At 42.1% G+C, this 22,054-nt stretch overlaps 1 protein-coding gene across 11 annotated transcripts in view; it reads left to right on the top strand.

Moving 5' to 3' along the window:
- The window catches only part of LOC114877330 (probable serine/threonine-protein kinase yakA), a 58,666-nt gene that overhangs the window by 9,491 nt on the left and 27,121 nt on the right, over window positions 1–22,054 (top strand). Inside the window, exons 1-2 of one of the 11 annotated variants that reach the window (XM_029189763.2) lie at window positions 887–1,145; window positions 3,328–3,595. The exons of 3 other annotated variants lie outside the window; for them this stretch is intronic. In XM_029189763.2, the coding sequence (XP_029045596.1) occupies window positions 3,341–3,595 (255 nt within the window). In that variant the 5' untranslated portion in view covers window positions 887–1,145; window positions 3,328–3,340. Of the gene's footprint in view, window positions 1–886; window positions 1,146–2,304; window positions 3,596–18,340; window positions 18,539–22,054 lie in introns of those variants that run through there. 7 more of the 11 variants (XM_029189762.2, XM_046286131.1, XM_029189764.2 and 4 more) reach the window with 7 other exon arrangements.

The raw sequence follows: 22,054 nt of genomic DNA, 5'->3' as shown, positions 1-22,054 counted from the left end.
CATACGTTACAAATTGAACGGACGCGTACTACGGACGCCTGGCACCTACGGGTTAAGTAGATTACGGGACATACATATGCGGATGAATATGGATGAGGGTTAGATCAGAACAAAGCTGTGCGCTTGCGATCATCCGTGTCACAAAGAGGTTTCTGTCGCACGCACGTGGCCTACGCACGCTTTCGCGTAGGCGGACAATCGACTCGCGTGAAACAGACTGGTTCGCGAAACTCTGTCCATTTAGGATACCGAACCATTCAATTTATCCCTTTCTAATCTTTTCTACTCGTATGTCTATTATCAGCTGATTTATGCACCGCGTTCGTTTCAATAAAGTTTAAAGAGGCTTAATAATTATTCGAAGAGTATTAGTTTTTGAAGAAGCACAAGGATTACGTTGAGATGATAAATCGGTTCATTTTGGTGGCAACATACATATTCTCTCTCGTCCAGCGCAACGGTCATAATCTCTGAAACATTAAATGACCAACGTTTCCTAGAATGGTCGCACGTTGGCACTACTGAACTGGGACACCTTGCATAAGATTGCTTTTAATCTTCATATTTCACTGCTTTAAACCAGTTACGTTCGAGTTAAATTCAGGAGCTTAGAAAGCTTTTACCTCGTACCCATTGTTTTAAAACGCAACTGAAACATCTTGGAAAGGTATTAGCAAAGCACATTTATACGAATACACGTTTAGTAATATTAGCGATACAAGCTCGAGTCAGCTTATGTGTAGGTGGAAACTTGTTAGCGTGAACAGAGCGTAAGCCGTGAGGCAATATACCGCGTGTCGTCTAAATATAAAGTCGATGGAAGAGGCGCGAGAAGCGCGAGAACGGTGTAACCACCTAGTGAAAACACGCTGTTGCGTTGTATCGCTCGAGAGCCGAGCCGCGCCGGCGACTGCAGCTGCAGTAGTTGCACTCTGTTGCAGTTGGAGCTGGAGCTGGAACTGCAGCTGATTACGTACGGCTAGATCTCGCGAGAACGATTCTATCCGTCTCGCGTTCGTGTTTTCCCGCGAGAATCAAAACTTGTTTCTTGTTGTTGTACTTCTTCTTCTTGTTGCCGATTGTTCATTTCTCAAAGTGACATATTTGCCTGGCTGTGTTGGTGGAAAGTCGACGAGGGAACACAGGTGTGTAGTTTGTTATCACGGCGGGAAGTGTGTAGCGATAGAGTACCTAAATACCTATACTACTTGGAAACGATTGCAGAAACACGTAGAGCTTTTAGATTGAGTAAAATTTGCGAGAAAAGTGCGATAAACGTAATTGAATCGCGCGATTGCGTAGAAGGGGAACGCGTGTAGGGAAAATTCGCGTAAAAAAGTGTGTCGCGTTAGAAGGAAAGATATATAAATAATTGGCAAGCGTATCGAAGCGCGACTGGAAACGAGGCTAACTTTGCGACGATTTTACGACGACCTTGGCTTGCTAAAAGTCGTAAAACCTGCGAAGAGAACAGCCTTCTTGGCCGTCTGGATCCGGCTATTTTCGAGCGGAAATCGACGCTCCTCTCCTCTTTTCCTTTCAAAATTATTCTACTATGACTTGGCGAGAATAAGAAGATCAAAGAAGGCGAAGTACTTTCGAGTCGCGTACGTCCGTTCGCGTTAAACGTTAATTAATTTATGAATCGTTGGGTCGAATTCGTTCCCAGAGGCAAAGAGCGTCGGCCCCGGACAAAGCTTCGATCGAGCGTGTTAAGGGCAATTATCGTTCCTTCCCCGATAATTAGAGGGGTGGCGCGATAAAAATCGCTCGACGTCGACTCGATCGAGATTCCTCGCTTCAAACAGTAGCCTCATAACGGTATTGTGCGTAAACAGGTAGCTTCTTTCCTCTTCTTCGATGCTTATTCTTTTATTAATATCGTTACCAATTATTTTCGATCATTTTTTAAAATTATTTTCTGAAAAATAGATTGTTATTTTGCAAAACTGTGAAATCGAGAGTTCCAGGATCGTTTATTAGACGCGATACCCGTGTCCTGGTGATCCAACAAGTTCGAGGAATCCCGTAAATACCATGGCTTGTATCGTCGCCATCTACGAGCCCTGCCGTAATTAATTATTCTCGTCGAGTCGTAGGCCATTTAAATTAACGAGGCCATCCGCCCGTGAGAGGAAAGCTTGATCGTTTTAAAATTGTGCCGTCCCAGAAACTGTCGTGGAACATCTGGACGTATACCTAGCCAAGAAGTTCGATCGAAAACAAAAGGGAGCATAATAGTCCATTGGTCGTTTTTGTAATAGCTCGTCACGGTACGACGAGTATTCTCGACGAGCACGGTTATTAGAAATTAAAAGGAACGGGTTAATTCCGTCCTATCTAAAATGGTCGATTCCTGGGACTATTTTCAGATGGAAACGCGACACTTCATTCATAATCCTCGACCGGTGGAAACTCGCTCAGCGACAACTAATTAAATTCGAATTTTCTCTTCAACTTCTACCAACGAACTCCATCCTCGATTTTCTCGAGTTTCTCGGGATGGTACGGTTGTTGAAACGTTTCATTTTCTAATAAATCATCGGTGTGTTAGAACGTGTGTCCGAGCTGTGGTGAAAGTTTATTTATAGAGATCATTTTGGAAAATTAGTTTTCAGAATTCTCGGTTTTTCTTTTTTTACGCTTTCATTGTCTTGTCTCTTTGATTGATTACACGTGAAATTCATGAACGTACGATTCTATTTTTTACGCTTTCATCGTTTAAGTAGCTGCAGCTAGACGATCGTTTACTGGTATTTAATTGTGGACGGTTTCACGAGACACGGGTGTAAAGGTAACAGAGAGCTAAGTGGAAACGCGTGTTTCCGATGCTGATCGAGTGCCCTCTTCACCCTTAATCTCGATAGCGTACAGCTTAGTCGATAAATCAGCCCTTCGTCCCTTATTCACCCTCCGTAATTGCCGGATTAAGTTTTGACGCGGTTGATTATCCGATTAAAGGTTCGCTCTTATATTATCACAGCACGATGGCAAATACGGTGATCTACCTACACCATAGTAATTACCAATGTTTCCCGTCGTTCGACTATGAACCACGCACCTAGCAACCAGTGAATCGTGTTTTTAATCATTAGTGGGCGTCGCTTTCGATTAAAAATAGACGGTCGATGTTTTTTATACGAACCGAATCTTGGAAGCTTTCGATGATATCTGGCGAACGGGTCTCGGTTGGAAAATATTATTTAATCAACCGCGTCGAATCGAGGCTAGGCTCGCACGGAATCAAATCGGATCCGGCAATTTGTGCTCTGTTAACCATGCGAGGATTCCGTCTTGCCGCGTGAAACACTCTGCTCCCCGAAGCAGATCCTCCTCGAAGATGGAACGTGCCATTTCCACCAGCGACAGTTGCACGAAGAGGTTGTCCACGATCACGGAATACTCCGAGTCGGCGATCGACAGCGACAACAACGATCTTTCGGAGAGCCCCGAGGAACGAGAAGAGGATCACGCGATTCCTACGGATGATTTCGCGAACGAACAACACGAGACGGGGACCGAGGTGAAGTACTTCCTCGTGGACGACTCGCCGATGGCGAAGTTTAGCCGAAGCATCAAGTGGATCTACAAGAAAGTGAGTCTTTACACTGCCTTTGTATCGCGTTAGGTGTCCTTTCCGTTCGAATAGAATGGCGAAAATATTAAAACGTGCAAAGATCGAAAGAAGGTAGACGGATCAAAGGTAAAAGGAAAATCTCTTCATCCCGAAAGTGCTTCAACCCCTCGCGAACTCAAGAACAGTCGAGTGATCTGTAATTCAAACAGATTCAGGATTTGCACTTCAAAGTTACCTTATGAACCTTCAATTGCATCCAGCTGATCCTTAATATGCGCACACACCCGCGTACGGTTGCTTTTACCAGCTGGAGCATTTGTACCATCCGAATGATCATATTCGCGGTCTGATGTGTCTATCGACGATGGGTAGCTTCGTTTTACCTTCTAGTCACGTTACTCTGGTGCCGCTGAAAGAAGCTATTAACCGCACGCAGCGGACGTTCCGCGCTCTTTTGCTCTGTTTTACTTTCAAACTCCTCGAGCCGTGTCTCGGCGAGTCGCGAACGTGTATACCCCAGTCGCCCGGCTGCATCGTTGCACCGCTGCACCGCTGCACCGCTGCACCGCTTACGGAGCGGTGCACGAAAGTCGTGACGTGACGGGTTTCGTGCTGTTCGCCGTAGCTCGAAATCATCGAAAGCGGATGCATCGTTGGAACCACGCTGGAAACACGTCTGCCGTGCGCACGAATTTTACACGAATTAGATTGCATTTACGTAGAAACGTGCCGCGATCTACACACTCGGTTCAACTTCCGACACAACTTTTCTAATCCTTCGTCGATCGAAAGTGCTTCGAAAACACGTTCAATTCTCGTTTTATTCACCTCTATCCCTGGGACCGATAGTTTTTCCACTTCTAGCAGGATTCTCGGAACTTTTAGCGTGTCCCAGGTGTTCGAATCTCACCCCCCACCACCCCTCGAGATGGTAATACCGCTCGAGGGTGTAGCTTGGTAGTCTGAAGACCGAAAAGCCCACCACAATGCGAAATAGGTCATTTGGTTGGTAAGACCCTCTGGAGAACGGGTCTCGTGACTGAAGTGGCCAAGGCAGAGGAAGAGTTTCTAGGTCCTAGTCAAGTCTCTCGACACGCGATTCTCTTTCTTCTTTTCGCGTCTCTTTCCTCTTAACTCTTCTCTTTGTTGGTCTAACGAGGGTAGAGGGGAAGCGCAGAGCGAGAGTTGCGATCTCTGCATTCTCCGACGAACGCGATGAGAAGAGATCTAAGAAGACAAGCGGGAGGCCTCCAGACAAGACTTGGAGGGTCTTCGTCGTGGAAAGAGCGGGAAGGGATTGAGAAGCAGAGGCGGAAAGAGGATTCTATCTCGATTCCGCGCCGCGTTCCATCAGCGTTTCATCCTCGACTCTTCGCCATGGGTGAGAATGTTGTCACCCAGATCATTAACCCTCGCCTCCCTTCTTACAACGCGAATCGAACTAATTGATCGATCGAATCGATGAAACTTTCAAAGTGAGGGAAATTCTACAGAGGATTTTCGTGTTCCTCGTCAATCCGCGACAGGTTTAAATACGATAAAAAACGACGTTTCATGCAAATCCAACGGCACCGTGTGACCGTGTAAAAATGTCGAATATTCCGTGACAGGCTGACCGAAACGGATCGATTCGAGCGTGTCGCGTGCGCTATGTTCATGCTCGCATAAAACGCGATTTCATAAAAAAGAGAACGCCTCGTGAATCGTAAGTTAGAAAAGAAAATCATGTTTCTTTCATCTTCTAGTACCCCGACAATTTCGTCCAATCATTTCCAGGAGATCGATAAATTTTAATTAGCTAATTATATCATCGTTCGTGAATCGTGCTCTCGTCCATGGTCGAACGGGTTAATTAAAAGGTCGATTTCGAACTCGGTTATTTCGTTCGGTGCTTTCACGAATGTGTATCTACATTCATGAAATATCTTGTCCATTCACCGTGTGTCAGCTGGTCGGAATAGCCTGCAGGGTAGCTCTACCAGAGATCCTTATCCAGACCGCAACGAGTTTCATATGTCCACGGGATATCATTTTTATATCCTTCCGATTGTCAATATCTCATTGTCAGGATGGATATAAACCGTTCCAATTCCTTGCTAACTCGTTTTCACCGAACACGTTCGCCATGGCGTTGGTCATTATTGTAGCCGCGATGACCTCGTTGCGGGTCGAGCTGGTTTGAACGATTAAAAACGTTGAATAGCGTTCGCACGGTTTTAGCGAATCTCCCTCTACGGGGGGGCTGGGACAAAGTAATTTGCCGCAGGAAATGCGCGTAATCGCGAAATCGACCGCGATGCCGGTTGCAAACGAAAGTAGCGAAACTGTTTCCATTTCGGAGAGATTAAAATTTCGATCGAATCGCGGATTTGAACGTTACCCATTGCCTTTAATAATTGCAACGATAAGTTCCTGAATATTTTTACAATTCGAGTGGCTGTTTTCAATTAACTTTAAATTGTTCTTGTTACAAATTATCGATCGCCAATTAATCGTTTCCCAATTTGCCACCCGATCGAGTTTTAAAGATCTGAATGAACGAAACGATCGTTATATATTTTTCAATGATAGAAGCATTCTCCACTTTATCGTTCGAAATTGAAAAAAAAAAAAAAAAAGAAATAAACATGGCTGGGAATGAAATTTAATTAACAGAATGATGGTATGCTTTTCACTCTTGATACGAAATCTGGTTGAGCAATTTGACACCCAGGTGGCCGAGAGGGTGGTACACAGGGTGATATTCAGGTAGGATTCTGTCAAATACGTAGCTGCGAGACATTCGATACCCGGCTGACAATCCGTCGAGCCCGTTTCGTTTCGTGGCTCGACCGCAAAATCGAATCCTGGCCACGTACAAACGACAGGTAGACGCGTTAATGCGAATCGATTTCACCGAACCAAGTGTCACGTTAATTGCCAGCCTCACCCTGTCTGATAATCACCGTCCCATTAAACGTGCAACCACGCGCACAATAACAACAATCAGAAGGACTAACGTGATTTCGCGACGCGCACAAATCCAATCCTGTTACGTCGATGCTAAATGAATTATTTAGTCCATCGACCGAACGTTAATTTGATGGACAGTTAACTAATCGTTTCGTATTGGTTTGTTTCGATAATTCATCAGCGATTTGCTCCGGGATTAATGATTGATTAAGCTGTGATTGCTCCTCGTTGATACGCGAAATATTTCATAGCTTTGATTTTATGCTTGACAGAAAGATTTTCTGGGAAAGGAAAACTTTTCTCTTGAACTCGTAGCTATATTTTTTTCCCGCAAGAATCCACCCTGTTTGCTCGGTCAGCGGCATATTTCACGAGACACTGTGCACAAAGCAATAAATTGGATTTCCCTTGGACGGGTCAGTTTGAAAGAGTGCTCGCCTCGTGGCAAACTGTAATCTTCGCGAAGACTTGCCTCGTACATACATACATACGTTAACATCATCCGGTCGAAGAACGGTGCTCAATTAATCATACAGTCTTACGGTGACAGGCTCTATGAAAGGCTGAATCTTCGCCTTGTTGCACGCCGATGGGATCGATACCGTGATCCCATTGAAACTAAATTACCTTCCATTATCGAAGTTACACGAGACCCGACCGGTACTCGCGGCCTCCACCGCCTCTTTAATCTTTTAGTGTGGATTAACAAGCCCGGATCAGCTATTCGCCTTCTACCTTCTTCAACCCAAGTATTATTCCCTGCTTTCGTACGCTATTATATCCCGATGAAATATTTTCATCGACTAAGCAGTGTTTGCAAATAGCCAGGAGAAATTTTATAAAATATGGAGTAACGTGTTTTTCAATGACGAAATTACTTTCCTCGGGACAGGAATGCCAGAGCAGTGTGGAGGCGAATAAAATCATTGCTCTGTGGGTCGTGGTCGAGTTCAACGACACGAACCTTGGCTAGAAAGAGAATGGATGGAAAGGATCGAGGATCTAGGGGATCCAGGGGATCCAGTTCGACCTCTATGAACGTTTTTTTTCTGCCGTGTTATTTATTTTTGTTGACGCAACCATATTTCGTAACTCTTTGACCCTTTTACGTCCATCGATATAGAATACATATTACATATATAGATATAGAGGAACGCGTATGGCGATTTTCGTTGTTCTCTTCTTTTTTTTTTTTTTTTTTTTGTTTTTCAACGCGATGGAAAGGATAATTTGCGTACACGATTCTCTATCGATTCGAACGTTGGTTCGTCCCGAAATTTCCTCGACAGCTTATGACGTATCGACCGTTTATCCAGCCAGCTTGACGCGCGAATAAAAGGGTCCGTGTTCGAGCCGTCAGTATAATTCGGCTCTGCCCGACGTCCATGGAAGATCGATCAACTTTCAACGTGGATTTATAGACGTACACATTATATCCGATAATTTTGAGAAAGAATCGCGCTTCGAAGGATGATAGAGAACAGCTTCATCGAGAGTCGCACGGTATACAAGGCTCAAGTATCGGTAATTGGACTGATTGGATCAGTCATGTTCGTAGAACGAAGCGTGACGTTCGGAATTTCGAGGGACGATGAACGATATTCGTTCACGGCAAACGCGTTATCGATAAAACGTAGCTTCCGGTTTGCGAACGAAACGTTGTATGTCTGTCTTAATCCTCCGGTCGGTGAAATATGGCGGTACGGTCACTGAAACGCGGGGATTTCGACGCTTAAGCTGCGCATTGTTCCCGATTCTTTCTTCTACCCCGTCGATGAAAAACCCAACGAAAGGATCGAAATATCGGCTGGACAAATTTTACACTGATAATTTGGTGAAATCCGAAAAAATTATATTGCAAAGATCATAGCCGACGCGAATCCGCGCGATCGTTCGAACAATGAACGCGAAAAGAACCGTTCGATGCGTCGGAAAAATTAAAAAAAGAAAAAAAAAAGAGGAAAAGGAAATGGGGAAAAAATAGCAGGATCGAACGAGAGCATCGAGGGGCAGCCGAAGGAAGCGCATTATTCCGGACTGTCGTGCACGTTCGAATAATCCACGGAAAATTTGCCACGCTCGACTAACTTCATCATTCGACGATAGTTTTAGCGGACGAACGTGCCTCGTCACTGTCGCGCCATTCTCGTCGTCCTCGTTTTTTCCTTTTTCCTCCGTCTATTTTTTTTTTTTTTCGCTCTTTCCTTCTTTTTCAACCCCCGGTGCAATTTCCGCGCTCTCTGCCTCACTCGTCGATATTCATTCTCTTTTCTTCGGCTTGGTACGCAGCGACGAGAACATCCGATGGAAAATTGATTCGTTCGTGCACCGTTCGAGGCAGAAACCGGATACAGAAAGAAGGAAGAGGCTCGCTTCTTCCCTTCTTAACAGTTAAGCTGCCATGTCATACTAGGCGCAACTTCCGTTATACAAATGGCGGCTTGATATTTAATAAATGTCGCGTGTTATACTTTCATGGGATGTCAACTAATTAACTTTAATAACCGGTATCCTTAGGAACGCTGTAGATATGTTTCTCCCTACGATGTTATATTTTTTTACTTTTTCCCTTTTATGCGAGCCACGATGCGGTACCGGTCAGATGAGCTAGGTCTTGTTTCGATGTACACGGTTCTCCTATTTGCGATACTCTATCTCGTTGACGGTGCACTCACTTTAATCAGAAGTCTCGTTCGCCCATGCCCGACCTCGACTTTCCTAAATACTGATGACGACAACAGGCACAAATACATTCTCCACCTTTTCTACAATATACAGTGTACAGTTTCTCTGTGAAAGCAGAAAAAATCTGTACAAAAATATGGTCATCCATTTTTTTAAAATATAAAGCAAATCTCATGTGGGCACCAACTACACGATGGAGATTCGACTAAATTTTTGGGTGATAAAATAGACTATTCGTTGAGAAATAGACTCTAGTTCAATATCTACGAGAGACGGGGAGCGAATTACTGGCGAACGGATTACCAGGATTTATATCCGAAGTGTGTATGTATAGCGAAACGATCTCCGATTGTATCCTGGTTGACGATATTAGACTGGTCATTTAGGGAAATGTGGAAAATTTCCGAGCGGGAAATGGGTTGCTCCAGTTATCCACCTCTGGGTGCCAATTACCCGCTGTTTTTTTGGCATCCAATAAAAATAAATGTACCCGAGATTTTCGAACGCGAATTTTACTGCTCGGTTATTTTTTTATCAGACGGTAAAAAAAGTTTTTAATTAATTTAATTCACCGTCCAAAAAATCTTGTTCAAATAGCGGTCTATGAAAAATTAAAAATAATTCGTGAAATACCCTTTACATTAATGATCGAAACTGCTAATTGAATGTCAGGTGGATCAGAGCGCGTAATCTCACCTGCTCGACGAGGAAAATCTTCCGTGGCTGATGAAGCAGTTTCCATGAAGCGAATTCTATGGATATCCGGATCAATTTCGTTATTAAAAGGGACCTCACAACCGTTATTGCGAGTGGTCTCATCGGTTCGAGTATTTTCAAAGAGATTTCAATGGTTCCAAAGGTGGCTGGTAGAAAATTAAACTGGCCACCCCTCTGCTCTCCATTATCAATCCATATTTCCGATTCTTTTTCCTATAGTTTGATTATGCAAAATTTCTTCTCTCATCGATATTTTCGGCATTAATTCATGTATTCGGAAAACGAAAAATTGCAAATTCTCAAATGATAGAGTCTTTCGACTTTTCTTTTTCTGCAGTTGTTTCCGCGTATGAGATGTATTATGTAGGATCACTAAATCGCTTGGTGATTTTCTTGAGAAAAGAAAATCTTTCCAGCCAGCCGAGTTTCTGGACGGGATGAAATCCCTTTGAGCTTGGATGGCGGAAAAAATTGATGAGCTTCGTTGAAAAAAACGTCAGCTTCTACTCTGTCTCGTTTATGTTTTATATTCCTCGAATATGCACTCCTTTCCGTCTGCTTTCTCATTTTCATGAATTCGTTACAAGGGACGTGGCAAGAGCCAAAGGTTCCGCATAAAAAGAGTTAAGCTCGAATCTGAAAGTTTAGATGAGATTTCAAATGCTTTTCCTTCGTCTTGTTTGATGATAACAGTTCAGTTTTTCATTCCATCTTACACAAGTTTTAAGTACAATCTTTGGTTATCCATAAAATTAACCCTCTTAAAAATTAAGAAACGCATAGTTTATTTATTTTCACTGATTTCATTGTCGAATAAAACACGTCTCGCATAATTGAATGCTTCACGGAGATTAATTCGAGATAGAATCGTCTAATGAAATACTCAATGAGCGCAATTACGTTGCTTGACAAACTCGATTATCCTTTCAACGCGAAATACGACGAAACGGCTGTTAAAACGAAGAAGAAAGAATCGAAGAAACAAAGTTTCCAACTTTTTCCCCGAGTAAAGTGCTCATTACCATTTCTATCGAAACTTTTCTATTAATCGAAACTCCGCGGATCTTCCGGTATTTTAGAGCTATGAAAGATACCCAAGCGATACTAAATAACTCTGGTAGAGTAATTTGTTATTTTAACGCTTTCCTCGACAGATCAAATATTGGAGACTTAAAAATTCTTCGGATTATCGTAACTGTCGGTAACACGAGTTCAGAATGTTCAGAGTTGGAGGAGGGGCCAACAGAATCTGACTCTTCAGTCCGGCCATCAAAGAGAGAAGAACCTCTTAGGAACGTAATCGCGCAGTGGTGTGCAGGGGGTGTGGGGGCCCACGGGGGTACTTTAGAATGCGGACGGATTTCGAGTTTACTGGTCGTGGGAAAAAATTCCAAGGGTGCAACGCCGAAAGGCATTCCAACGTACCTGTTCGAAGCCCGACCTTTCCTTCTGCTTCCTGTCTATACAAGAAAGAGATACTTTTCGGAGACTATCCAGTTGCCCTGCCACCCTTCGTCTTTCTTTCCGATGCTCTCTGACGTAACCGCGTCTCTTTATCGACCCAAAAAAGAACAGTGTCAGTCAGAGTTGATCTGGTACCGGTTTCTTAACTCTGCATTCATTTTTCGAATTTCCAATTGAGCATCGATAGTGTACGTACGTGTTAAACAACGATAATGGTAGGAGGAGATAGACGAAACAGTTAACAGAGGAGATAAGTAGATGGAATTTATACACGGGATGTCGAGTAACGATCCTCACTTCCGGTTCGCTCCAGGTCTACACAGGACTGCGACGATTCCAGCTGTTGCACGGATTTACCAAACCTACCGCCACCCTAAAGGGCTCTTCCAGCTATTGTCTTGGAACACAATGCGCCCGTTGTCGCTGGCAAATTTTGGCTCTGGGCGTGTCGCCCATCGTCCCGTCCTCCTCTATCTGTGGCAAGTAACGTCAACCATTGAGGTTTTCAAGCGACAGAAGTTGAATATTTCACTTCCTGAATCTTGTCCCCACGGTAATACCGTGTTGCGCTCGCGTCTGATTACATCAATTAAATTTCAGAATTATTCAGAAAAGAAATAGAACTTTCCACAACATTGTCGCAGCGTGAAAGTTTGTTAAACTTAATTAACACTTTAGTTTCCCTCGCAAGTTAAATCCCTTTTCCTAACGAAGAAAACAAGGTTGGAAGTTAAGCAGTACGTATACGCGTATAGGAAATGTGATGAATGCGCAAGGTAAAGTATAACCAGGCTGGGATAATTTATCGGGAGCACGTTCAACAAACTGTATTTATTTACGCGAATGGAATCGCGTCAGAAAGGGAAACGAAGTATCGAAACTGTTCATACAAACGTTGATATTAACTTGTCCAAACAGGGGGGAGAAAAACGAAGTATCGAAATTCTATAAACGTTGATATTAACTCGTCTAAGGGAATCGGGGTCACGGTTGCTCTCTATCGTAGGAACCTGCGATTTACGCGAATGTGTCGCGAGTTGAAAAGAGACGACACCTTGATACCCTATTCTTCTTGCCACATATTTTTCTTCTACACATTTCGAACCGAGTGCGATCGATTATGTCGCTGGAATACGGATAATAATGTTTCGTGGCGATGTCGTACGATACCGTCCTGCAGGCTTTTCAGTTTCGCCGAGTAAATATCGCGACGACGGCAATCGATATATTGCACATGCTGTGCCCCGTTTACTCCTCTCTATTTTCTTCGCATACAAACTTCCATACAAATAGAATTTCTTATTTCATTCTTTATATTTATTTTACTTGATGTTATTTCATTATTCCCAAGCATCTTGATCAACGAGAATGACCCTTTAAATGGTCTGCAACTTCTCGTTGAATTAGACAAGCTCGTTACATCCTGCTGGATGATCAATTATGTGGACAAGCCAGAACATAAGCTAGCCCGCTAAGTTGATGATAGTTCTGCTCGATCGTATCTGTGAAACTGGTTCCATATCGCTGATACTTAAGGTGGTAAGCATACCTCGAATATTAAAGTTGGAATAAATCGAATGGATGACTTAATCGGGGTATTTCTTCGAATCTACCTTCAGTCTTTTCTAATTAAGTACAGTGGTACCTCGGTATGAACGTGACAAATTTTCCTCGGTATACAGCATAAATCTTTTCTGTGAATTTTGCATAATTTTTAAATAATTATCTCAGAGGAAAAATTAAATTAATCATCAATTATATTCGGAGTTGATTCGGTATAAGTCCAAACATCAGGAACTGATTAAGGTCGTATAGCAAGGTACCACTGTATCTCAATATTTAATGCTAAAGAAAGTAATTAAAAAATCTTATACGCGAAGGGAAATAGGGAAAATTAATGACAAAATCCTTTTTCTGCGAGGAAAATTATCTGACTGGTAGTAGCTCTGTGTAGATCGTCAGACCTCTCTAATGCAAACCGTCTCTTCTTCCTTTGCTTTTCACACTAGTTAAAAACGAGTTGCCTATGCAGTTTTCCTTCGTTGCAAAATAAAAACAGACTGCTGCATCGTATGCGCTCGAGCGAAGTAGAAAAGCATGGCATATGTGTATATTGTACGGTACAAATATTCCGGGACCCTACATAGGAATTCATATAAGTTTATTCTTTCTATTTGCCATGGGTATTTTGTATAATGTATCTGCTACGTTGTGTAAAATGTAACATGATATTTCGTTCGACTTCGGTACACTTTTATTATTATCATAAAAAAGTCGAAAATAAACGAACGAGGAAAAAGCAGAAAAAATATTTTAGCGAATGAGCAAGTTTGGAAAGCGCGCTCACCTTTGTGCAATCAAGGTATCGTTCTACTTTAGGAAAAAAACTTTTCAACCGGTACGCTAAAACCTGGAACACTTTCAGTTAGATCCTTGATATTGGCACGAAACATACCGCCAGGTTATTCGCAACAGATGCTTATCGTTGGCTATGTTTAATCGTATCCCGATCGATCGACAGATAACGAGGGAAATTACAAGCAACACGAGCATACGTGATATAACGAGGCTGTAGTATCGGATCATCGAAACTTCGGCAATTAATGAAACTTGGCCAGAGAACAAGCTAGAACCCCGTAGCTTTTATCCGGTATCCGATATGTAACAGTAATCCGCTTTTGTCAAAGTTTACTCGTTTACAATGCACCAGCTTTGTCACGGTTTCATGTTAATTAGATAAAAGATGTCGAGTTAATTGCATATCGCAACGCGATAACCGAACGAGGAAATAATTGGTTGCTCTGTATATTCGGGAATCCGACTGTTTCACGCTAATTTAAACCATTTACTTCGATCAAGTATGTACAGGGTGATTCGAGCAAGGTGTATGTACAAAGGTGAATGACTTCTCATTGTTGATTATTGATTGTCCTATGTCTATAAGCTACGTAAAGTCAATTTCTACGTACAGCTTATGGTATCTTGAATAGGTGTGTAGCCTGAAAGGATACGAGGAAGGATATGTTGTGTCTGAAGTGTGAAGCTTCGAAAAGGAGGTTCTTTAGGGAACCTTCGTCAAAGCAACGCGTCTGCTCATGAGATGATACGGACTGACGCTTTCACGAGCAGATGACACTATATCGATTTCTTTCTTCGGAGTTTATCGACTCTTCCCGCGGTGATCTTTCAACGACAGCCTCTGTAGACGATCCAATGAATCCATAGAAATTGAGTAGTTTATGAATGTTGATGCATCGATGATTAGCTTTCATTCGTTGTCGTATTAGTCACGAACATAATTGAGAGAAAAAAAGGGTAGAAATTTTACAGGAATCAATTTTCCACGATCGTTAAATAAACGTTGTAACGTTTGAAAGACGTATGGCGGATATCAGCGAGGCGTTTATAGCATAAAATGCATGGAGCGAGGTGGTTGCATCAAACGCTAGTTGGAAACAAGCCTTACAGCAGAATGTTGTGGCTACGATTGCGTGCTGTTGCTGTCGTTTGGTCGTCACGTTCCTATAGAAACCACGTACCATTGTTCAATAAACGTTGAATTATGAGTCAGTATCCAGCGGTGACCAACGGACGAGCCCTTCGTTCACGCATTTTCCAATAAAATCCAGCGATCATGTTCGTTTCAGCCTGAACGAAAGGAAAAAAGTAAAAGAGAAGGAGGTTGGGTTTTGTTTTTAGTTCCGGTATACAAGGCGGAATTAGCGATCGAGGTTAGAGAGTTCTGTTTATTTTCACGATTGATCGAGGTTATTTCGTACTCGAGTTCGAACGCGGTTCGAGTGGTACGGCTGAAAGTTCTTTGTTTAGAGCGAAAAGACGCCGAGGAAATTGGGTTTTGATTAAAAGAGGCGAGCTTAATGGCCGAGGGCTCGGTTTTCAAGCTCCGTCACGTATTTAAATATCAAATGCTTGGATGGAATATAGGTCAAAGGAACACGCTCGCACACACCATCCCCCTTTTGTTCCAATGTTCAGAATGAGAATCGTTGTTCGGATACGAGAAGTTTGTACCCTCGGTCACCGGGACAGTTTAAACTTGTGATCAATGACATTCGGATCTCTCATAGTTTCACCGTTTACGAAGAGGAAGAAAATTCTATTTTGAATTATGGATGGCCTCTGCATAATAGGAGATTCACTGCGCAGGAAGTTTATATCCGCGTATAAATTAATAGAGAGAACTATGAAATGAAATAACTTTGATACGCCTTTGACTTAATTTAGTTGTTATAATAACAACGAAGATTATAGCACGTTACGGTCATTGCGATAACGAGAGTCCGATTCGAAGAAGCTGATCTCGACAACACCTGCTGCATGCCGCGAATAACGAGCGTTTGTACCCGATGAATCCTCTCTGTTCGCCTCTTCGTGCGAGCTATTGTGTCGGGCTGCGAGTAATTAAAACACGCGTTTCCACGGTGAAACGGGAATGGAAGCGGAATAGAATTTCTTGTCGAAGGAGACGAGTTAAAGGTTGGTCGTTTAAACGATTCGGGTCGCTGGCTCTTTCGCGTTAGCGTTAATTTACCAATAGACCTTCCCTGCAGCGAACGAATAAAGTCTTGAAGAAATCTGTTGCTTGTAAAGCTACAGAGAGCAGATGTTTCGTTGAAATTTTCAACTTTCTTCGAACCTTGTTTAAAACGTATTACGTTGCTCCAAGAAATTTGCCCGATACCCGTCGGTGTTATAAAGAAATTCTAACTACTTTCCATCATACGAAACATTTCCAATTAATTATCGTGACAAGCAAAATGGTCGTTGGAGTCGTTGAAAGATTCGTCGCAGCGTAAGCTGGTTCGCTGGATCCAGCACCTCGTACAGTCGCAATTATCTTAATGATTTCAGAGGCAGGTTTAATTAACCGACTCGTTTGGTTGGCGATAGAGGGAGATTTCGGAATTACGTTGGTCGCGTTGGGACGTTGTGCCGTCGTATCTTTCAGCCGCATCTCGTTCCGAGTTTCCCGCGTTTCTAGCAGCTCCCTTAATGAAACCATTTAACGATGCTCCGCGTGTCGAGGAACGACGTGAAACGTGGACGAGTTAAAGAGGACAAAGAGTTCGAAAAACGCGAGCCAACTTTCCCCTGGTCCGAGGTGGAAACAAACGATGAACGCGAACGGGGTAATTGACGATTGCCCGCGGAACCTACTGAATAATGCACCTTTTTTTTGCGACCACAACTTTCGTTGCTGCCTCTGATGGATTCGCTCGACGCGAATCGCTTTCTCTCTCGTTCGCGTTGCGTTTTTCATACGCGAAATCCTATCAGCGAAAAGGAGGTATAAGATAAAATAATGTAACTGTTATTTATGGAACGATCTAAAATATAGGACGCAGAAAAATGGAACGTGAAAATTTGTTAGACCATAAGACGGTATAAAAACAGGGATGGCCCAATTTCTCGAGCAGTAAATTTCATCGTGATATTCAAGAGCAATCTCGAGGAACGTGCATTATCGGACGTTCGCCGTCTTTGCTATCTTCAATCGATTCTCTTCTCGTTAACGCGATTAATGGAGAATCTGCAACGTTCTACTACCGAAACACCTGTGTAAATAACTCTATACGTGCCAATCAACATGTAGCGAGGCTTGATTCCGTTGACAATCGCAAACCATTCATTACACGAACAATGCTCGGTAACGTATCCTATCAGCTTATCTGTACGCAGCGGGAAACTGGGTCAGGAGGAAGAAAATCCCTCTGTAAATTTGTTACAATGTACAAGCTGACCCATATTACGAAGAAACATTTTAGATTTTCAGCTTTTCGCCACTTAAGTAATTTTAGAAAAATTTTAAACGCGACAAATAGACGACGGAATAAATGGATGCGATGTGTCCTTTTGGATGCTTCGTTATTCGTTATTCGTTATTCGTTATTCGTTATGCGAGGCAATCTAGTTGACACGATTGGGATTTGAGCAGCTAAATTATGAGGAACGTGTTAGATTATTGGAATTTCCTTGTCTCTCCTGTTCCCGCTGGTCACTTTCGGACGTGTATTATCAATAATGCCACACAAGGAATTCGTTTGCCGTGTTTATCGATGTGACGGCTGCATTTTAAAACGCTCCCGTTTCAAGCCTCGTTGGCTTCGCTAGCTATTCAATATCCGGAATATAAACGCGAATATACGAACGAAGTGGATCGATCTGGAAACGAATGTTTTTGTCCTGTCTCGGATTTTCACCGAAACAAGCTGCTACATACTGATGAAAAACAAAATTAATTATCTGTTCGGCCATTCTATTTTCCTATAAACCTGCTTTCACCATTCAACCAGTTCATCTTTTTTTTTTTCATTTTCCTTTTTTTTTTACGAGAGCACCTTTGAAAATATTTTTTATTTTCGACGAAATACGAATTTTTAATTTTTAATTATAAAACGTAACAATTAAAGAGTTAAAAAAAAACCTGGTTGATGGTGGTTGACAATCGTGTTCGTTAGGATCAAAGGAAAAGATTGAATCGTCTAAAACAAAAGCTTGCACCTCTTGCCACGTCAAGGGGCGGTCAATTAAATCGCCGCGAATCGGCGCGCAAACGAAATTAGCCGAGGCGTGCCTGTCCGCACAAAGGATCGTGCCAGCCTACTCGATCATCGAACATAATATGGATCTCGTCGAGGTAATTCGTCCTGGGTCCTGGGGATATTCGACGAGGATCCTGTAATCCATTTAATTCCGCTTCTATCCACGCATCCCTGTGAATGGAATGCTGTCGGTTCGCCGCGCCCGCGCCCGTGCCGGCAAGGGTTGCGCGAGCCTCCGGTTCGACAGTGTTCGTGTTCCTCCGGCGAGAGGACGAACACCGTCGAACAGGGGCGAGTGCAACCGAATCGAACCGAGTCGAACCGAGTCGAACCGAGCGGCGCGGCGAACGCGCCTCGCTACTCGAGACAGCCGCGAAGCCACGCAGTTCGTCGACGAGCGCGGCACGGTCTATTAGGTGAACCGGTTTCCTTTCTCTCTTTCTCTCTCTTTTTCTCTTTCTGTCTTCTGTTGCGCATCCCTTGGACTCTCGGTATCCTCGTGACAGCTGTTTCACCGGCACCGATGATCCGCGAGACGATCCATGGGATCCGGAGCAAAAGAGGACTGCAATGGTTCACAGTAAGTTAATTCGAGCCATACTTTTATTCTTTATTCGCATTAGATATATGGAGCTGTTTGCGTTTTGTAGCGTTGTTTCGTTCGACGACGATTTTAGACTTTCTAATTATTTAATATTACTTATATAATATGTATTGTTATAATAAATTGTATCTCGCGTTAATTGCAATTTGCTTATTGGTCTCTTTGCAGTGTACATTATAAAAGCTTTTATGTATTATTCTACGAACAATATGTGCCATTCGTGAAATACGAAATCACTCGGGGAACTATAAATCAGCGCATATTATTGGCTTTATTAGAAACAATATACCGATACCAAGAGATTTCGTGTTTGTAAAATAATTAACAAGTTCGAATATCTTTCGCGAAAACTTTTCTACCTTGAAACACGTTCATCGTTCAAAATTTAACGTCAGTTTAAAAATTCTCATTTAACTCGTTTATCTGGCTCGTCCTTTCATTCAAACTATTCATTACCATTTACCCTTTCGCTACTACCGTTTCTGTTGGAAAACGTTTCTGTACATTTATGAGTACAATTGTCTAACTTGGTACATAGCAAAAAATTTGTAGCAAAATGAAAATAAAATTAAACTTGTCGCTGTCTCGGAAACTCGGTAGCAAAAAGTTAAATTAGGAAGTCTGAAATCTCGTCGCAGTTGCAGTACCATAACGAAGAAAATTATTCAAATGACATTGTAACGCAAACAGCATATAAAGTAAGGAGAAAATGTAAATACTTTTAATCGATGCAAAGCTCTGGGAAAGATTCGTAACGGGGGTGAGTTATGACAAACGTTTACCCTATCGTGTCGTAGCAGTCGGTCATGGCCATTGATATCGTGCGATTTAACGTCCTTTCCACACGATATTCATTACTTTGAATGACGGTCTCGACAAGACGTAATACTTTTATTTCACACGATAAAATCAATCAATTATTCAAATGTTCACGTTCTGTTACGAGAAAATACAAGAACAGCCAATGCTACGTTTCGTATAAAACCATTGCGTATCAAATTAGCGATTTTAGAATTGATGACATAAAAGTAGCGGAAAATATCACTTGTAGCACGTCAATTTCAAGCTCAAAGCTTACTGAAAATGCCTGCATAAATGGTCGGCAAATATTCTTGATACGAATTGATTGGTTGTTCGTTAAAAGAAACGTAAGCTTGACAAATTTCAATACAATTATAATGTCGTTGTTGAAAATGCTTGACGAGTAAATTGCTCATTTCATGCGGAACAAGCCAATATTTTATCAAAAGTGAAATATAATTTCGATGTTTCTACGTTTCATGGAATTTTAGTCGGATCGATCAGGAAAAGCTTTTAACCTCGATGATAAAATAAAAAGAATATATCGTGATAACGCCCTGTAGAGAACTTTAATAGACGATCTACGAATAGGAATATCAAATTTTCAGAGGATCATGGTTAGAAAAAGGTGATCGAGTCGACGTTAAAACGTCAGAAACGTTATTTACATCGGGATATATACGGCCCAGGTGTCGTGATCGATTCGCCTCCTCAGGTTAATTCCTTCGCCTACGATATTTTCAAAGAATTTTCCTAATCTTTCCCCTCCTCTGGATAGATACGATCGTTGTTTACGATGCTCCTAGCACAGTATCGTCGGATTAATCTCGTGTTTACAATTTGAATAGCATGCGAGACATCAGTTTATCTAGAAGAAATTTCTCAGGGAATTTACGCTTCTCAACACCATCGGATTTCTCAAATTCTTTGATAAAAGTTTCGCAGCAACGTTCGATTAGATTTATCATAGAAAAGTTGGACGCGTTTTGCTCGATTATTTGGGATGTTCTATCCGGGCAAGATCACCGCTGATTGCTTTCCTCTGAACGCAATTACTCGGTTCGAGGGGTTAACCTTCTCTAAATCAATCTGCCAACCTTCAAACATTACCGTACCTCTTCTCGACTCTTGAGAAAAGCCCTTAAGTAAATTAAATCATAAATTTTTATGCCCGATATTCGCTGAGAAGTCTTCTGTTTTTTTTTTTTAATATTTCTTATTCGTCCATGTAAGTACATGAGCTAGACAGAGGGTGAGACACGCGAATATTATGTATTCATACAGGGGTGCGTGCGCTAGATATCTCGATTAAAAATTCAAATCTTATATACACCGTGTAAGAAAGTAGGTTTACTAAAATAGAATGAAAAATGTTTGGCGAACGTAGAAGTTAAAAGATAACTTAAGAATATCCAGTTAGTTCGAACGCGAGGAACAATGAGCATTCGAAGATCCTGGAGGATCGAACGGAACTCAACAGGTTTTTTTATACCATTGCCAGCTTATGAATCTCTACGAGCCGATAAATTCGCCGTTATTGTTGCCATTTCGTTAGGAAGGTCCGTTCGAGAGCACGGTTCGCGAATTTCCATCGATTTACTCGGCCAGCTCGGAGAACAGATGCGCGCCGCGGTTTATCCGCGAACGTACGGACAATAGGCAGATAAAACCGCTGCCTAAAAGCAACCCCTCGTCGCCATTGAAAATCCGGAAACCGTTTGTCGGTCGAGCGGGTGTTACCGTGTGAAATTCGTGGTTGAAAATCGCAGATAAACCCTTTCCTTTCGACGCGATAGTTCCTTTTTCTCGATACCGCCATCGATGGAACAAAATAATTTGTAATTCACAGATGACTAGTTGTCGTGAAGATTTCTGACTAAACATTCAAAGTGTTCATTTAGTTTTAGAATTAGACTTTAGGTTTCTGTTTTCAGTGGCCCACAGATTTTTATAATTACCTTTAGTCGCGAATCTTGAATCGAGACTAAAACAAAGCGTTTATCGCGTGCATAAAGAAGTTGCTTTATAGAATGGCCGTTGAAGGGTGGAAAAATTGACAAACACATTCGTGGGCCGTTTCACCGTGAAAGTGGCTGTCATCAAATATCTGTCGTGTTTTTTATACTCTTCGATATAAACGGTGACGTAAATAAAATAGAATATGACATCCCCGAATCAGATAACAGTGGCAGTGTAATTTAATTGATGTTACGTTTACGATACGGCAAATGAAATTTATTTCGAATTCGTATTCGAAGCACGATTCATTGGCTCGTATTCCCAACGTATATTGAAATTTTATTATTTTTCGCTATACAGTAGAGACGACGGGATATTTATTTTCATACGATGCTTTAAAATATTTTCCTTCGCTCACTGTAAATTTGTTTCGATTCCGTTTCTGAATAGAGATAAAAATAAACCCTTGCCATTCTAAATAGATTCTTTCAATATAATATCGTTTCCTTCGCTTAAGAAAACTAATTTTCATACGATAAACCTTTATTTCTCACAGTTTAAGTCGAAAGTGTAGATGTGAAAATATCGGAGGGTTCCCTCTTCAGAGGTTAATCTCACGGGCTTCGAGGAATCAAGTTTCTCTTGTTGTTCTATAACTCGCTACCCCGAACCGTGTTACGAGTATAGTATACTCAATATTGTACAACTTTTATATCGAAGAGAAAAAGCACC

This window comes from Osmia bicornis, chromosome 6 (genome assembly GCF_907164935.1).
Source record: "Osmia bicornis bicornis chromosome 6, iOsmBic2.1, whole genome shotgun sequence".
Classification (NCBI taxonomy): Eukaryota; Metazoa; Arthropoda; class Insecta; order Hymenoptera; family Megachilidae; genus Osmia; species Osmia bicornis.
This window is presented reverse-complemented; position numbering and strand designations above follow the sequence as displayed.